Source organism: Arvicola amphibius, chromosome 10 (genome assembly GCF_903992535.2).
Source record: "Arvicola amphibius chromosome 10, mArvAmp1.2, whole genome shotgun sequence".
Taxonomy (NCBI): Eukaryota; Metazoa; Chordata; class Mammalia; order Rodentia; family Cricetidae; genus Arvicola; species Arvicola amphibius.
In genome coordinates, this window is record NC_052056.1 from 82,889,804 (window position 1) to 82,906,569 (window position 16,766).

At 50.9% G+C, this 16,766-nt stretch overlaps 1 protein-coding gene across 1 annotated transcript in view; it reads left to right on the forward strand.

Annotated features, from left to right (window-relative positions):
- Dnah10 (dynein axonemal heavy chain 10) overlaps positions 1-15,928 on the forward strand; it is a 124,112-nt gene extending 108,184 nt beyond the window's left edge. Inside the window, exons 64-80 of the mRNA XM_038346140.1 lie at positions 462-741; positions 983-1,212; positions 2,345-2,618; positions 3,945-4,049; positions 4,445-4,599; positions 5,845-5,999; positions 7,825-8,008; positions 8,804-9,004; positions 9,227-9,436; positions 9,568-9,663; positions 10,695-10,866; positions 11,249-11,380; positions 11,506-11,717; positions 11,812-11,979; positions 14,052-14,232; positions 15,226-15,371; positions 15,782-15,928. Of these exons, the coding sequence (XP_038202068.1) occupies positions 462-741; positions 983-1,212; positions 2,345-2,618; positions 3,945-4,049; positions 4,445-4,599; positions 5,845-5,999; positions 7,825-8,008; positions 8,804-9,004; positions 9,227-9,436; positions 9,568-9,663; positions 10,695-10,866; positions 11,249-11,380; positions 11,506-11,717; positions 11,812-11,979; positions 14,052-14,232; positions 15,226-15,371; positions 15,782-15,928 (3,048 nt within the window). The remainder of the gene's footprint in view (positions 1-461; positions 742-982; positions 1,213-2,344; positions 2,619-3,944; positions 4,050-4,444; positions 4,600-5,844; positions 6,000-7,824; positions 8,009-8,803; positions 9,005-9,226; positions 9,437-9,567; positions 9,664-10,694; positions 10,867-11,248; positions 11,381-11,505; positions 11,718-11,811; positions 11,980-14,051; positions 14,233-15,225; positions 15,372-15,781) is intronic.
- Positions 15,929-16,766: the final 838 nt, after the last annotated feature.

Sequence of the window (16,766 nt, forward strand, 5' to 3'; positions counted from 1 at the left end):
GTCTCTTCCAGCCTGGCTATATGCCCAGACATAGACCAAAGCAGCTTCCTTATTAACCAATGGTAATAAAACATATTCACAGCTTACAGAGGGGAATCCCACACCATTGTTGTTCCCACTTTGCGGTGCTGCTGTGAACATCTATATATATTTTGTTTATGTTTGGGTGTGGGTTTCATGCATGTTGCAGCCAGAGGACAACTTTGTGGAGCTGAGTCTCCCCATCTACCATCTGAGTTCTAGGGATTGAACCCAGGCTTGCACAGCAGATGCCTGGGCCTACTGAGCCACCTCCACAGCCCTGTCTGTGTCCACATTCACGGTCCTCCAGGGCACACACCCAGAAGTGGGATCGCTGGGACTCCAGCTTTTGCTAGTTACCTCTAGCCTCTGACCTTCCTGGTGTGAGCTCTCCCTCAGTTCGCTGAAGGGTCACCCCAGCGCCCGCCTCTCTCCTGCAGGTTGCCTCCTTCAATGACCCTGACTTCCTCAAGCAGCTGGAGATGTCCATAAAGTACGGGACCCCTTTCCTGTTCCACGATGTGGATGAGTACATCGACCCCGTGATTGACAGTGTCCTGGAGAAGAACATCAAGATTTCCCAAGGCCGCCAGTTCATCATTCTGGGGGACAAAGAGGTTGACTATGATTCCAACTTCAGGCTGTACCTCAACACCAAGCTGGCCAATCCCAGATACTCGCCATCAGTGTTTGGGAAGGCCATGGTCATCAACTACACTGGTAAGAAGGGGCAGATCTGCTGCAGACACGCAGGGCCCTACACTGAGAGAGACCCTGCCTGGGCTCCTGGTGGCCCTGCTCTTTCCCTGGAAGTTGTCTCTGCTGGTCTCTTCTTAATGTTTGGGTGACCCCGCCCCTGCTCCAGAAGGGTGGGGACTTTGGAAGACAGTGAGCTGCAGGTGGCTGGGTATATGTCAAGCCTGGACTCAAGGTGGGCAGTGAGGGCTCTTTGTCCTCTCAGTAACGCTGAAGGGCCTGGAAGACCAGCTGCTGAGCGTGCTAGTGGCCTATGAGAGGCGGGAGCTGGAGGAGCAGAGGGAGCACCTCATCCAGGAGACAAGCGAGAATAAGAACCTGCTAAAGGACCTTGAGGACTCACTCCTGCGGGAGCTGGCCACATCCACGGGGAACATGCTGGACAATGTAGAGCTGGTGCACACCTTGGAAGAGACCAAGTCCAAAGCCACAGAGGTGGGGACCTCTGTGCAGGTGGGAGGGCCCTGTCTCCTAGTTTCACCCCAGTGGCCTCAGGGTCTCAGGCAAAGCCTTGAGCCTAGCAGACAAGAGAGCATCACCTCTTCTCATCTGACCAGAAAAGCCCACCTTGGGGCTGGAGGATAGCTAAGCAGTTAAGAGCCCTGGCTGCTCTTCCAGAGGACCAGGATTCAGTTCCCAGCACCTGCATGGTGGCTCACAACCCTCTGTAACTCCAGTTCCAGGGGATTCGATGCCCACTCATGACTATATCAGGCAACAGGAGTGTGTGTGGTGCACGTATGTGCATGCAGGCAAAATCTTTATACATAAAATAAATCTTAAAAAAGAAATAGGAAGGGCTAACTATATGGGGCTGTGCTGGGGGAGGGTGGAGTATTCCCATGCAGCTGGGTAATCTTCTCGAATTGAGAGTCATGGAAATCCCAGCCTTGCCTACTCTAAATATAAAAAGACATTATCAATTCAAAAGCAGAGTTACAGTTATGGCTTCAAGTGAGGCTGGATGCAGGATTCAAAAATACCATATAGATTCTGTATCCCTCCATTTATGTGCTGGGCCTATGTTGGGTTAACTTCATCTTCTTCCAGTCTCTGCCTTAAAGGGCATGGCCTGATGTCCCCTTGGGTTCAAGTTCAAAGTCCCTGCAGGGCCTAGTGACTGTCAACTCCAGGGAGGGCTTCGTGGTCCCTTTTGTACCCTACACTTGCCTTCCAGGCTTGTACCATCCACCTGTTCTACAGTACTGTCCATAAGTCTCGGGCAAGGGCCTAGAGGTTTAAATACATGCGCGCAGAGACATGGGGACACGGGTCATCCTTGAAACAAGTCTGCCAAGAATACCCACTTTATTGTGTTTCAAGGCAGCTTCCCTGACCAATGGCCATGCCCTAGCTCTCAGGATCCTTCAGCTGCAAGCCACCAAAAGCCACTCCCCTGTCTCATGCCCAGAGCAGCTGCAAACACAGGAAAACAAGTTGTTTTGCTCAGAGCAGCTGCAAGCATAACAAGTCGTTTACAGAAAATTTAGGGTCTGGGGGGTCCACAGCCCCCAGCACAGGCTGTCATCACCTCTCCGTTTCCATGGTAACTGAGGTCTTTCTGCAGGTATCGGAGAAGCTGAAGTTGGCAGAGAAGACAGCCCTGGACATCGACAGACTGCGGGATGGCTACCGGCCGGCGGCGAGGCGGGGCGCCATCCTGTTCTTCGTGCTGTCGGAGATGGCGCTTGTCAACTCCATGTACCAGTACTCCCTCATTGCCTTCCTGGAGGTCTTTGGGCTGTCGCTGAAGAAATCTCTGCCTGACTCCATCCTCATAAAGCGGCTGAAGAACATTATGGACACGCTGACCTTTAACATCTACAACTATGGCTGCACGGGTGAGCCAGGGGAGCGGGGAAAGCTCTGCGTGGAACACGGAAACTTAGCTCGCCTTGGGCCGACAGCTCACTTGACAGAGGGATGTCCAGAGCACTGACTTCTAACCCACATCTTCAGCGAGATGCGGTTCACCCACCGCACATCCCCCCACACCCTAAAACTGACCCATTCCTGCCAGGGGTTCACAGAGATGCTCAGTCTAGGGCATTCCCATTGGGCTGAGCCTGTGCCATCAGAAGTTTCTGGATCCCTCCCTCCCTTCCTCACCCTGGCAGCCTCTGCTGCACTTCCTGACTGAGGAGACACCTGTTCCGGACACTTCCTGCCAAGGGAGTCCTGGAATATGTGGTTCTCATAGCTAGCTTCCTCATTTAATAATCCGAACATCATCTGTGCTGTAATACCAGGATTCGCCCGGTCCAGTGCTGAATGGGTAGCGCCCCACACTCTCTTATTTCTCAGCTGCTGGACATTGGTTTGTTTCTGCCTTTTGGTTGTTAGGCTAATGCAGCTGTCAACATTTGTCACAGGTGTGTGTGTGTGTGTGTGTGTGTGTGTGTGTGTGCACGCTCATGTGTGCATGAACTCACGTATGCCTGCCTATGCTGTTGGGCTGTTGGTCCTGGGGCTGGAGCATTGGGCCTCATGCATGCCCAGTGAGTGCTCCTCCCCTGAGCTTCTTCCCAGCCTGAGCATTTGCTTTCGATTTTGGATCCATATGTTCCCTTGAGTGGAGTTTCTGGGTTTCATGCCAAGTCTCTGACTTTTAGGGGGACTACCCGGCTGGTTTCCAAAATGGCTATACTATTTTTTACTCTCTAAACACACTGTTTATGAAGAACATTTCATTCTGGAGCATTCTGAACACCATCTGGCCAGTGCCAGCTCTGGCACCATCTTCACAGTCAGTCCCCTTTGTGAGTTTTGAACTCACCTGTCAGTAAGCACCACAGCTTGAACCTCTTAAGCTGGTCATGTGCGTTTTAAAAAAAAGGCACAGCCATTGCTTCCAGCCCCGGAAACGCCGGAAACGCCAGAAACGCCATGTCTCTCCCAGGAACTCAGCTCTGCTGCCTTGTGGAGAAGGTGGCTCCTACCTGGCTTGCACACCCTCCACCTATGGAATAGATCATGCAATTGTGCCAGGGGCACACAGGTGTCTGTCACTACAGACAGCCTTTTTGCACCTGAACAGCCATGGCCATCAGATATGAAGAGGGTTCACCGAGTGATGTGGGATTTTGTTTCCCTTCCCTCAGACTTGAGCGTGCCCTGTTCAAGGGCCTCAGTTCTGAAGTGTAGTCCCTGTCTCTGTCTCTCCACAGGGCTGTTTGAGAGGCATAAGCTCCTCTTCTCCTTCAACATGACCATCAAGATAGAGCAGGCGGAGGGGAGGGTCCCCCAGGAGGAACTGGACTTCTTCCTAAAAGGTAACGAGAAAAGGACAGACAACCACCTATCCTTTCTAAAGGGCTTGCTGACTTCACTCTTCTGCCATCTGGGGGACATGCATGTCTATTCACTATAAACACACCAGTAGCGAAATCCCTCCCAAGCTCAGTGTCCAGAGGCCACAGGTCACCCAGCAGCCCTCAGAAACACTTCCTGGCTGACTCAGGGTACCTCTGTCAGGGGCTGTGTTGAGGCTGGAGGCCTGGCCAAATTGCCCAGCTGGGCTCATTGGTGGCAAGGACAAGCCCATGCCTTGCCTCTCCTAGGCAAAGGGACCTCTCCCCAAAGCAAGAGCCACGGAAGTGCAGTGTGTGCAGTCAGTGTGCTGGGCACGGACAGCCCATGACTGGCACCCTCTTCTCCCTGTGATTAGGGAACATTTCCCTGGAGAAGAGCAAACGGAAGAAGCCGTGTACCTGGCTGTCAGACCAGGGTTGGGAAGACATCATTCTCCTCTCAGAGGTGTTTTCTGAAGTCTTTGGGCAGCTTCCTGATGATATCGAGAGCGACGTCTCCACCTGGCAGAAGGTGAGTGTGCACATCCTCTCCCCCACCTTCCTGACACAGCAGCCATCTCCACACTGAGCCTACAGCCTCCCCATCACCAGGAAGACAATACATGAGGAAGCTACCCCATATGGTCAGTGAGTGCCCTTGAGTATCTTTGGATATACTTTTCTTCATCCAGTCCTACTAGCTGTGTGGGAGAACCAGCCACTCCTTCACTCACCCATCCGTCCACTATCCATCCATCCATCCATCCATCCATCTATCCATCCATCCATCTATCCATCCATCCATCTATCATCCATCCATCCATCCATCCATCTATCCATCCATCCATCCATCTATCCATCCATCCATCTATCATACATCCATCTATCATCCATCCATCCATCTATCATCCATCCATCCATCCATCCATCCATCTATCCATCCATCCATCCATCCATCCATCTATCCATCCATCTATCCATCCATCCATCCATCCATCTATCATCCATCCATCCATCCATCCATCCATCTATCATCCATCCATCTATATCATCCATCCATCCATCTATCATCCATCCATCCATCCATCCATCTATCATCCATCCATCCATCCATCTATCATCCATCCATCCATCCATCCATCTGTCCACTATCCATCCATCCATCCATCCATCCATCTATCATCCACTCATAATCTCTCTATCCCCATGCATCAATTCATTTTTCTAATTGATCTGTCTATTCATCATCAATTCATCTATCACCCATCTATCCATCTATTACCCATCCATCTGTTTATCCATCTAGCTGCTGTTCATGTATCTGTTCATCTGTCCATCACCCATTCATCAGTCTGTCCATCCTTTAATCCATCTGTCCGTCACCCATCTCTCCAACTGTTTATTTGTCTACCTATCCCTCTATCACCCACCCACCCATCCACCCATTCATCCAACTGCTCATCTATCCCTCCATCCATGTAACTGTCCATCTGTCTGTCTCCCCATCTTTCTATCACATATTACCTGTCCAACCATCCGTCTGAGAAATACTCCCTGGGCATCTCCTGGCTGCTATTTCCCTGTTGTGCCCTCTGAACCCCACAGTGATTACTACTCTTCCAGTTTTTCAGCTCATGGTTTTTGGTGTCAACAATGACAGCTGGATCAAAAGTTCAGTTTTCCCTCTCTCTGGTGGCTCTTGCCACCTTCACATGCGAACTGTGGCCCGTGCCATTCCTGAGCTAATGCCACAGCCAACACTTTTTGCTCCTCCCAGTGGTATGACCTGGATTCGCTAGAGCAGTTCCCGTTCCCCCTGGGCTACGATGACTACATCACCGCCTTCCAGAAACTGCTTATTTTACGCTGCTTCCGGGTAGACCGGGTATACCGTGCAGTGACTGACTACGTGACTCTCACCATGGGAGAGAAGTGAGTGCCCCGGCCCAGCCCACAGGAGCAGGGCTAGCCTGCTCTAAGGAACCTGGCCTGAATGTTCCAGACAAACATGAGGGGCCACATTCAGGAGGAAAGGGAAACTTAAAAGTAGTTTAATGTTTTAAATTATTAAAGTAATTTGTGCATGTGTGGGAGTAGAGGTACATGTGTGTGTGTGGGAGAGTGGGTCATGTATGTATGTATGCTTCAAGGCATGAGCTCAACCTTGGGTGTCATTCCTTAGTAGCCATCCAATTTGTGTTTTTGGTTTTATGTTTGTTTGTTTGGTTGGTTTTTTTGAGGCAGGGTTTCGCTATGTAGCCCTGGATATCCTAGAACTCATTCTGTAGCCTAGGCTGGCCTTGGACTCAGAAAGATTCACCTGCGTCTGCCTCCTGAGCACTGAGATTAAAGGTGTGCACCACCACTGCCTGGCACCTTTTCTTAATTTTTTAAAAAAATATTTATTTATTTATTTATTTATTTATTTATTTATTATGTATACAATATTCTGTCTGTGTGTATGCCTGCAGGCCAGAAGAGGGCACCAGACCTCATTACAGATGGTTGTGAGCCACCATGTTGTTGCTGGGAATTGAACTCAGGACTTTTGGAAGAGCAGGCACTGCTCTTAACCTCTGAGCCATCTCTCCAGCCCCCCCTTTTCTTAATTTTTATTAATTCTTTGAAAATTTCGTACAGTGTAATTTGACCATATTCACCCCTCCTCTAGTTCCTCCCAATCCCCCTCCCATCTTTGTGTTCTCGCTTTTTAAAACCCATTGAGTCCCATTTCTGCTGCCTGTATATCTTGGATGTGTGACCACAGGAGCGTGGCGGACCTGCCAGGTCCAGTTTTGAAAAAAGCTAACTCCCATTCTCTCTCCATTGGCAATAGCTTCTTGGGTAGGGGTGGGACTTTGTGCCCACTTCCTGCCAGAACTTGGGACAGACAAGTCATAAGGGCAGGCTACTAAACTGACACAGTATTATCGACCCCTAGTGATTCATTTCTAACCCTGCAGGGAAGCTTCCTTTGGCAGTAGATGGTGATTAACACATAAATTCTGATTTCTTTAAAATATGAACTCCTCCCCCTCCTTATGCATTGGTGGCTGTCTTAGTCTTTTCAGTGTTGCTACAACCAAATACTTGATGCTGAGTGATGTTGAGCAAAAAGAGATTTATTTGGCTCGTGATTCTGGTAGCCAGAATCACAGCCTGGCAACAAGAGAAAGAGCCATGTGCCAAAGAAGCCAGGCACATGAGGAACCTCACTTTGTAACTACCTGATCACGTGAGGAGGAACCCAGTCCTGTAGGAAGTATGTTCATCCCTTCCAAGGGTGGTGCCTTGGTGACCCAGTATGCTACCTCCAATACCATTGTGCTAGGGTCCACGTGTCTAGCACAAGTGTGTTCCAGGGGACAAACACTATCTAAATTAGACTATAGCTAATTAAAAACCCTAAAGAGAGGGGCAGTATGGCGCATGCGCACAGAGGCGCTGATGTGTGATTTCCGAGTATGTACACATGAAGAGCAGGTCAAAGCACCCAGCTCGGTATCGACTTGCTGAAACTAGTATACAGGGGTCACATGAGGTAGAGGGAGCCAGGGAGGCCTCTGCTACCTAGGAGAGCATCATGGGTGCTGGGTCTGTGTGTGTAACGGGATTCTCAAAATGCCAGGACAAAGGTGTGAAGGACTATGTGAGAGCCATAACCAGTTCTGGATGCTGAGGGGGAGGGCGAGGCAACAGGGTAGGGAGGGGGCCTGGAGCTGTCCCGCAGCCCGTTTCGTGTTCTCCCTTTTGCCAGGTATGTTCAGCCCCCGATGATCAGCTTTGAGGCCATTTTCGAGCAGAGCACCCCCAATTCGCCCATTGTATTCATCCTGAGTCCTGGCTCTGACCCTGCCAGTGACCTCATGAAACTGGCTGAGCGGAGTGGCTTTGGGGGCAATCGTCTCAAGTTTCTTGCAATGGGTCAAGGCCAAGAAAAGGTAACTAGTGGGCTTGTAAGCTGTGTCCCGGAGCACTCCTGGGGTGGAACGGAAGTCAGGATCAAACGATGCGACACTGGCGACAGCTTGACTGTGGTCTCTCCGCCACCTGTGACCACTCAACTCCACTCCTTTCAAAGCCTCTGTCACCATGGGTCCCATACAGGTCAGCAGTCTTAGGCTTCCGGTGTGTGGCTCATGGGGATTATAGGGTGGCTATTTGGAGGCCATTTGTCCCATGCCACCCGCTAGCTCATTGTGACAGGGCATAGCACTCAGGGAAACTTGAGGTCAGAGGGAGCCGACTCCTAGCTGTGGCTTTGTTGTGAAGTACCTGTGAGTCTCGGGGAAACACTGCTACCAACGTGCAGGGCAGGAACAGTGACACTGGGTAGACAGGGCACGGCAGGCAGGTCCAACCTCCCAACTGGAGGAAGCCATTTCCACATGAGTGCCACCCAGGCCTGGTCCTCTGGAGGATCATGGACTACCTCTGTGCTCCAGGCTCTTTAGGTCTGAATTCTGAGGGTCAGTTATGCTTTCTGGAGGGATGGGCAGGACTTTTGCAGGCCTGTTTGAGTCCAGTCTTGGGAGCAATGTGACTGTGACAGAAGTTAGGGATCTTGGGGCTGTGGAGGCTGAAGAGGCACGAGGCTCATCTTCTAAGCCCTGACTGGCATGGATGTCACAGGTGGCAGGAAGACTGTCTCAGGAGGGTTTCCACCTTAGGATTCCTGCATTCTTCTGACTCTCTTGGGAATGCTAGTCTACCCACACCCTGTCCTGCCCCTGCAGTTGGCCCTGCAGCTGCTGGAGACAGCAGTGGCTCGTGGACAGTGGCTCATGTTGCAGAACTGCCACCTCCTGGTCAAGTGGCTGAAGGACCTAGAGAAGTCCCTGGAGAGGATCACCAAGCCACACCCTGACTTCCGCCTGTGGCTCACCACAGACCCCACCAAGGGCTTCCCCATTGGAATCCTGCAGAAGTCCTTAAAGGTCTGCCTTGGGGTCAACACAGACATGCTACAGTCCCGGTCCAGGTCACTGCCATAGGGACCTTAGGGTGAAGGGGTAGCCTGCGTACCCATCCACTCCTCCTACATGGCTGTGGGACTTGTGTGTGTGCCGCCCACATCTCCCATTCCAGCTCAGACAAGCTGTAGGAGCAGGAGGTGGCGGAGGGCTCCTGGGTCAGGTCTGCCTTCTGCTTTTCCGCAGGTGGTCACAGAGCCGCCTAACGGGCTCAAGCTGAACATGCGGGCAACCTACTTCAAGATCTCCCATGAAATGCTGGAGCAGTGCCCACACAGTGCCTTCAAGCCTCTGGTCTACGTGCTGGCCTTCTTCCATGCTGTGGTACAAGAGAGGAGGAAGTTTGGCAAGATCGGCTGGAATGTGTACTATGATTTCAACGAGTCCGACTTCCAGGTGAGGGTGGTGACACTGGTCCAGCCGCCGGTGCACCCCGAGCTGCCTGGCTTCTGCATCTGCCTTCCACAGTCACCAACAGCAAGTTGCGGGGTGTGAGTGGCTGTTAACAGCTGTTTCTTCTCTCTAAGGTCTGCATGGAGATCCTAAACACGTACCTAACGAAAGCCTTCCAGCAGCGTGACCCGCGCATCCCGTGGGGCAGCCTCAAGTACCTGATCGGAGAGGTGACGAGGCTTGGGTGCTTCCTGTGAGCTGGGGTCTGGGACGGAGACACCTGTCCTTTGAGCCCTTGGGATAGGCCTTGTTCCTGCCCCCACCCACTCCTCACCACCCAAGGTCCCTTGAACATACTCTTGCCTCCTCAGTGTTTTTCCAGAGAGGTCTCTTGTGTGACCATAAGGCCCAGGTGTAGTGAGGGGCTGTGGGCTGCTTTCCTGCAGCCCTGCTCCTGATCGCCGGGCTAGCTTGTGCCCCGAAATAATTACATGGAAACTGTAGTCTTTTAAATACTGCCTGACCCATTAGTTTCAGCCTCTTACTCACATCTTCTCTAACTCATATCTAATAATCTGTGTAGCACTACAAAATGGTGTCTTACCGGGAAAGATTCTAGCATATATCCATCTTGGGCTGGAGCTTCTTTGCGTCTCTCTCTCTTAGGAGAAGTATGGCAGTCTGCCTCAGAGAGGAGAGGCAGAGGCAATTGTCTGAGCCATCTACCTCACTTCCTTTTTCCTGTTCTGTCTACTCCACCTATCTAAATTTTGCCCTATCAAAAAGCCAAGGCAGTTTGTTTATTAGCCAATGAGAATCCTCCATCACCCAGGGCCCCTGCTAATCTTTCTCTGGGCAGTTCCCAGCTTGCCAATGTGCTGAGCACATCCAAGAAGCCTTGTTGTGTTCTTGGGCTGTGGGTACCATGCTTCTAGCTGAACTGATGGGAAAGCTAGATTCGGGGAATTCCGCAATGAAGAAGGACTGACTGCTGGTGTCTAGGTTCTTGTTTGTCTGTCTGTCTGATCCATTTGGGAATTCTCCCAGTTGCTTTAGGCTCCCTGTGGACTGCTTCATGCTTTTGCTCTGTTTCCAGGAGGCCTCAGCCTAGAGCGTGATTTTATAGATAAGCCCCGTTTCTCGTCTGTCTGGCCCAGGTTATTTGAGTAGACAGGTTGGAGCCAGGCAGTGGTGGAGGCTGGAGCTGCAGGTGCAGGTGGGGTGATGGGACCCCACTGGTTCTCATCCACTCTGACCTCAGGTCATGTACGGAGGCCGGGCCATCGACAGCTTCGACCGGCGCATCCTCACCACGTACATGGACGAATACCTGGGAGACTTCATTTTCGATACTTTTCAACCATTCCACTTCTTCCGGAACAAGGAAGTGGATTACAAAATCCCTGCGGGTGATGTGAAGGATAAATTTGTTGGTGAGCTGTCCCTAGGGTGAAGAAAATTCTTTGAAGGATGACAGATTTCATCCTTTTTTTTCATCCTGCTTTTGCTGTGGTTGACTCGAGCTCTTTGCCACCCTCTCCTGGTGGGACTTCTGGGCTGGCCAAGTGAGGCTGTGCCCTGGGCTCTGCCTCACCTCAGAGCTGCTCCTTAGCTGAGGTTACCAACCCTGGAACGGCATCTGGAAGGGTGACACTGGGGTGGTCGCTGAGCCATGTGCACCACAGACTCAGTGCATGCCGATGGGCGAGGCACAATGGGGCCTTTACTCTGAAACACACCAACAATGGAGTTACTTTTGATTTGGGGCGTCCTCAGAAACATAGTACAACCTGCTCTCTCTCACCGTGATTCTAGAGGCCATCGAGGCCCTCCCACTGGCCAACACGCCGGAAGTGTTCGGCCTCCACTCCAATGCTGAGATCGGCTATTACACACAGGCAGCTCGGGACATGTGGGAGCACCTGCTGGAGCTACAGCCACAGACAGGTAGAGCTGCTGGGGCAGAGGTGCTCCTGGTGGGCACAGGCAGCTTTCCCAAGAACAAGGAGGCTCGCAAAGCCCCATCTCCCGTGCAAATAGTCTTGAAACCTCTTAAAGTGTCATCCTTCCAGGGGAATCCAGCAGTGGCATCAGCCGTGATGACTACATTGGCCAGGTGGCCAAGGACATTGAGAACAAGATGCCCAAGATATTTGACCTGGACCAGGTCCGGAAGCACCTGGGTTTGAACATCTCACCTACCTCGGTGGTGCTGCTGCAGGAGCTGGGGCGCTTCAACAAACTTGCCATCCGCATGACCAGGTCTCTGGCTGAGCTCCAAAGAGTGAGTGTGGCCCCAGGGCGGACAGGGCAAGACTGGGGGCGGGGAGCCCCAGGCCCTCCACAGACCTGCTGAGGACTCTCTGTTCTGCCAACAGGCCTTGGCTGGCGAAGTTGGGATGAGCAATGAGTTAGATGATGTAGCCAGGTCTCTCTTCCTCGGGCACATTCCTCACATCTGGAGGAAGCTTGCCCCGGACACCCTGAAGACCCTTGGAAACTGGATGGTCTACTTCCTGCGGCGGTACAGCCAGTACACGCTGTGGGTGAGTGCCAGGCCGCTGTGGGTCTGGGTCTGCCCACACACCCACCCCCGCTTTCCCCTGGGAATGTATATCAGGTGTCCCAGGGATGTCCCCAGTTGTCATGCCTTTGTGAGTCTGATTTATGTACGCACTTGATAATTTCTTCTACTGTTCAAGTTCATTCTTTTTAGGGTCTTTATCCTTCCTCCTAGTGGTGGACATTTAGGTGGTGACTGTACACATTTGTGTCACAAAGAGCATTGTAGTCAGTGTCCTTGAGTGAATTCGGTGTGTGCACCACACACCCTAGAGCACGCGTGCACTTCATCTGTTGTTGTGAGATCACCTTTACTTCTGCAGCCATGCTGGCATGAATTGGTGCAGTCCTCCTGCCTCAGTCTCCCAAGCGTTGGGATTATAGGTTTGAGCTGAAGTCTTATCTGTGAGTTTTCTACAAAGTTGAAGTCATAATACTTGGGGAGTGACATTTGTTTTCTTCTGTAAATCTGTACGGTCTTTGAGTCTGGGGCCTTTGCTCAGAGATGGAGCATTTAATTGTTTTTGGCCTACTTCTTTTCTTTTTTCTTTTTATTTATTTTTTCTTTTCTTTTCTTTTTTTTGAGACAAGGTTTCTCTGTAGCTTTGGAGCCTGTCCTGGAACTAGCTCTTGTAGACCAGGCTGGTCTCAAACTCACAGAGATCCGCCTGCCTCTGCCTCCCAAGTGCTGGGATTAAAGGCGTGCGTCACCACTGCCTGGCTTCTTTTCTTTTTAAAAATAATTTATTTTTATGTGCATTGGCGTTTTGCCTGCATGTATGTCTGTGTGAGAGTGTCAGATCTTGGAGTTATAGTTATGAGCTGCCATGTGGGTGCTGGAAATTGAATCTTGGTTCTCTGGAAGAGCACTCACTGCTCTTAACCCTGAGCCATCTCTCCAGCCCTGCCCTGTTACTTTAATGAAAGTGAAGTGGAGGGTGTTTCATATACCTAAAGATATTTATATTTTCTGTGAACTGTCATGTCTGTTTCAAGAGAAGACTCCATCTTTTTACATTGACTTTTTAAAAATGTATGTATGAAGTATGTTTATATCTCTGTGTGTGTGAATGCATGCATTTGGGCTCATATGTGGAAGTCAGAGGACAAATTTTGGGATTCAGTCCTTGCTTTCCATCTTGAGACAAGGTCCCTTGTTCACTGCTAGGCAGTACAAGGCTGGCCTGTGAGCCTCTGGCCATCCTCTTGCCTGTCTCCCATCTCACGATGGGGGCACTAGGATTAGAAGGGTGGCACCACCCCAACTTTATGTACTTCCTGGGGAATCCAAACCTAGGTCTTTAGGACTGTGTGGCAAGTGCTTTGTCCACTGAACTGTCTCCTTAGCCCTTTTTATTGGTTTCTAAGAGCTCTTTGTATATGAAAGACAGTAACTCTTGGTCTGCTGGTGATGCATGGACTCCTCCCTGCTGGGAGCCTTTTATTTGGATGATGATGTGTGTGTTTCTATAGGAAGGTTTTCAGTATGAATGCAGTCAAAACTTCTTTTTTTTTTTCTTTTTTTTATGGCATCTGGGCTTTGCAATTCTCCACTTGAGAAAAGAATGAGAGGTTAGGTGTGGTCCTTTTGTAGGTTTGTGCCCATCTGTATGTATGCAGGTGTGTGCACATGTAGAGAGAGGCCAGACACGAACCTTGAGTGTTATTCCTAATGGGCCATGACTGTTTAGACAGGGTTTCTCTTTAGGACCTGGGATTCACTGATTTGGCTAGACTGGCTGTTCGGGAAACCTCAAAGATCTTTCTCTACTGCCTCAGCACAGGATTGCAAGCATGTGTCACCACACCTGATGTCTTTAATGTGGGTTCTGAGTATCAAGTGGGGACATTTGTGTAGCAAGCACTTTAATGACCTTGGTGTTTCCCTAAAGTTTTGGTCCACCGGGAGTTTGGTGGTCACCTTTTCCCCTGTGGACAGATAACTGACCCAATGTCAACATTTGTCGCCATGGAAAACCAGGCTTTCGTTTTCTTAATCAGCTTTGAAGCTGGTGTCACAGCCCAGCTTCCTATCCCTGCCCACCTTCCCTACCAGGTTACCGAGAGTGAGCCTAGTGTGATGTGGCTCTCAGGGCTGCACATCCCAGAGTCCTACCTCACAGCACTGGTACAGGCCACGTGCCGGAGAAATGGCTGGCCGCTGGACCGGTCCACCTTGTTCACACAAGTGACCAAGTTCCAGGACGCTGATGAAGTGAATGAGCGAGCAGGGCAAGGTACAGTGAGGGTCACATACCCTGGTCTCCAACTGGGGCTTCCCTCTCAGAACCGTCTCCCAATTCAACGGGATGAACACCATGTGGATCCTATGGTGCTATTGTGGCATCTCAGAGAGCAGAGTTTCCCGATGGAGACTAGCTGAGTCACAGGGTGGATGGCAGGGAGGCCTGACCATGCTAGTTTGTGGCAAGTGGGCGCCTAGATTAAGTTCTCAGAGATAACTGAGTGGCTTCCCCTGAAGGGCAGACGAGTAGGAGCCAAAAAGCACATAGGCTAGCCCAGAGCTTTGGTCAGGCACACCCAACCTTTCGACATCGCGACCTGACACTGTCAGCTACAAAGTTCCCACTTGAGAACTGTAAAATCACGAAAACAAACCCCTCCTAGTGTTTTAAGCAATTGGGTTGAGCTGCATTCATCCCTATCTTTTGTCCATGGGCCACAGCTGCTAGATGCCAGCATTCTGTGCCGGCGCTAGTTGGAAACTGTTTCCCTAGCCAGAGTTCACTGAACCGCAAAGAGCAGAAGCCCCTTTGTGCCTGTTTAAAGAGAGTGGATTAATGGGCAAGTCTCCGGGGTCCTCAGACAGGTCTCACTGGTGAGCATCCAGCTGCCATTCTGTAAGGCAGGTGGACGATTTTTGCCTTTGGTGAGAGCGCTGAATCGTTATCACTAGACCACCAGAAAGTGTAGACATTCTCACTTTTGGGGTTTCTGCGTGCTAGAGACCACACTTCTCTTGGACTTCCCCTTTGGTTCAGAGGATGCTGGGATTGCTGGGTGCCCTGAAGCCAGAGTCCAGGAAGACAAGTACTGCCTGGATCACTTCCCTGGAGCCCTGCATCTCCTATCAAGCTGCTATTTTATGTGGAAGTAGGGCAGAGTTGAGCACCCCACCCCAGTGGCATTTGTACTTTTCCTCTATGCACACCTGTGAGAGGAGAGTTGCCACACAATAGAACACAGATGCCTCTTTTTGTCACCCCCAGGGTGCTTTGTTTCAGGGCTCTACCTGGAGGGCGCTGACTGGGATATAGAGAGTGGGTGTCTTATCAAGAGTAAGCCCAAGGTGCTGGTTGTGGACCTGCCCATCCTGAAGATCATCCCCATTGAAGCTCACCGTCTGAAGCTACAGGTGACAGTCACCTCCCTAGCCCCATGGTGCCGTCCCTCCTCTCAGGGCAGGCTAGGGCATGATTAAAGCTATATTAAAGATCAGGAGAAAACATGCCGGTATACATGCATGTGGGTGCCCATAATCCCTGGGGTCAAGTCCAAGCTTAGAGCCTGTGGTAGAGACCCTGGGGAAACTTCCTTCTTAGAAGATTCTGGACACACTATTTGAGTCAGAAAGTGGCTCCATCCAGTGTGGACAGCAGGTGCCTTCTACTTTGGCTGGCTGGGAACTAGGCAGCACTTGCACAGCCACCCCATGGTATCAGATGTAAGCCTGGAACTGCTCATGTGAAGTTCTCAGGCTGAATCTCATCTAGTCATGAGCTGATGCCTCCAACCCTGAGGATGTCACCTGCCACTCCTTTGCAGAACACCTTCCGGACCCCTGTCTATACCACCTCCATGAGGAGAAATGCCATGGGAGTCGGCCTAGTGTTCGAAGCTGACCTCTTTACCACGAAGCACATCTCACACTGGGTGCTCCAGGGGGTGTGCCTCACCCTGAACTCAGATTAACCCCAGCATCAGCATGAGGAGGACTACACGGAGCTACCATGCCTGGGTCACACAGGTGCTGACGTCATTTCAGGGAGTTTTCCAAGGGGCAGCTGGAATGCTGGCCGAGGGTATTTGATGCTGATTTTTCTTGCATTTGAAAGTGGCCATCTACACGTACATTTTTATTAAATGAACCTTGTTTTGCAACGGGTTTTGGTGTGTGGATGCATGTGTGTGGGTGCACCTCAATCTTGTTTATTCCTCAGGTTCTTGCCTTATTTGTTCTTGAGATAAGATCTTACTATCCTGGAACTTGCTGACTCGCCAAAGCCTGAGGATCCCCATCTCCATCTCCCGAGGGCTGGGGTCACAAATCTGCACCATCACACTTAGTTTTTTTCTTTTTTAAAGTTTTTATTTCTGCGTATGTATGTGTGAGCCTGTCTGAATATGTGTGCACCACATGTGAGGTGTCGGGGTCCCTGGAGTTACAGCCAATTGTGAGCCACCACGTGGGTGCTATAATCGGCAGCAGCATCTTTTTAGCCTTGGTTTTGCGTCTCAATCTTCTTTTTGAGAACTTTGGACACAGCACACGCCAGTGCAAGTTTTAAGGCAAGTGCATTCTCTCTTCCTTCCTGTTAAGCCACTGGAGAGGGGTTCTACCCGTTTCTGCTCGGTACGTGCCCTTTGCTGGCCAGAGCACAGAAGGCTGAGGCTGCTGAGTCAAGTGTTCACTTCCTGCTCAGCCTCCAGACTCCTCCTCTCCCAGGCCTTTGTGTGGCTGGGGGAAGAATGTTACTGGTGAGGCTGGCCTGGCCAGCTGGGGACAGGGAGGCAGCGTGGAGCCTGGGCA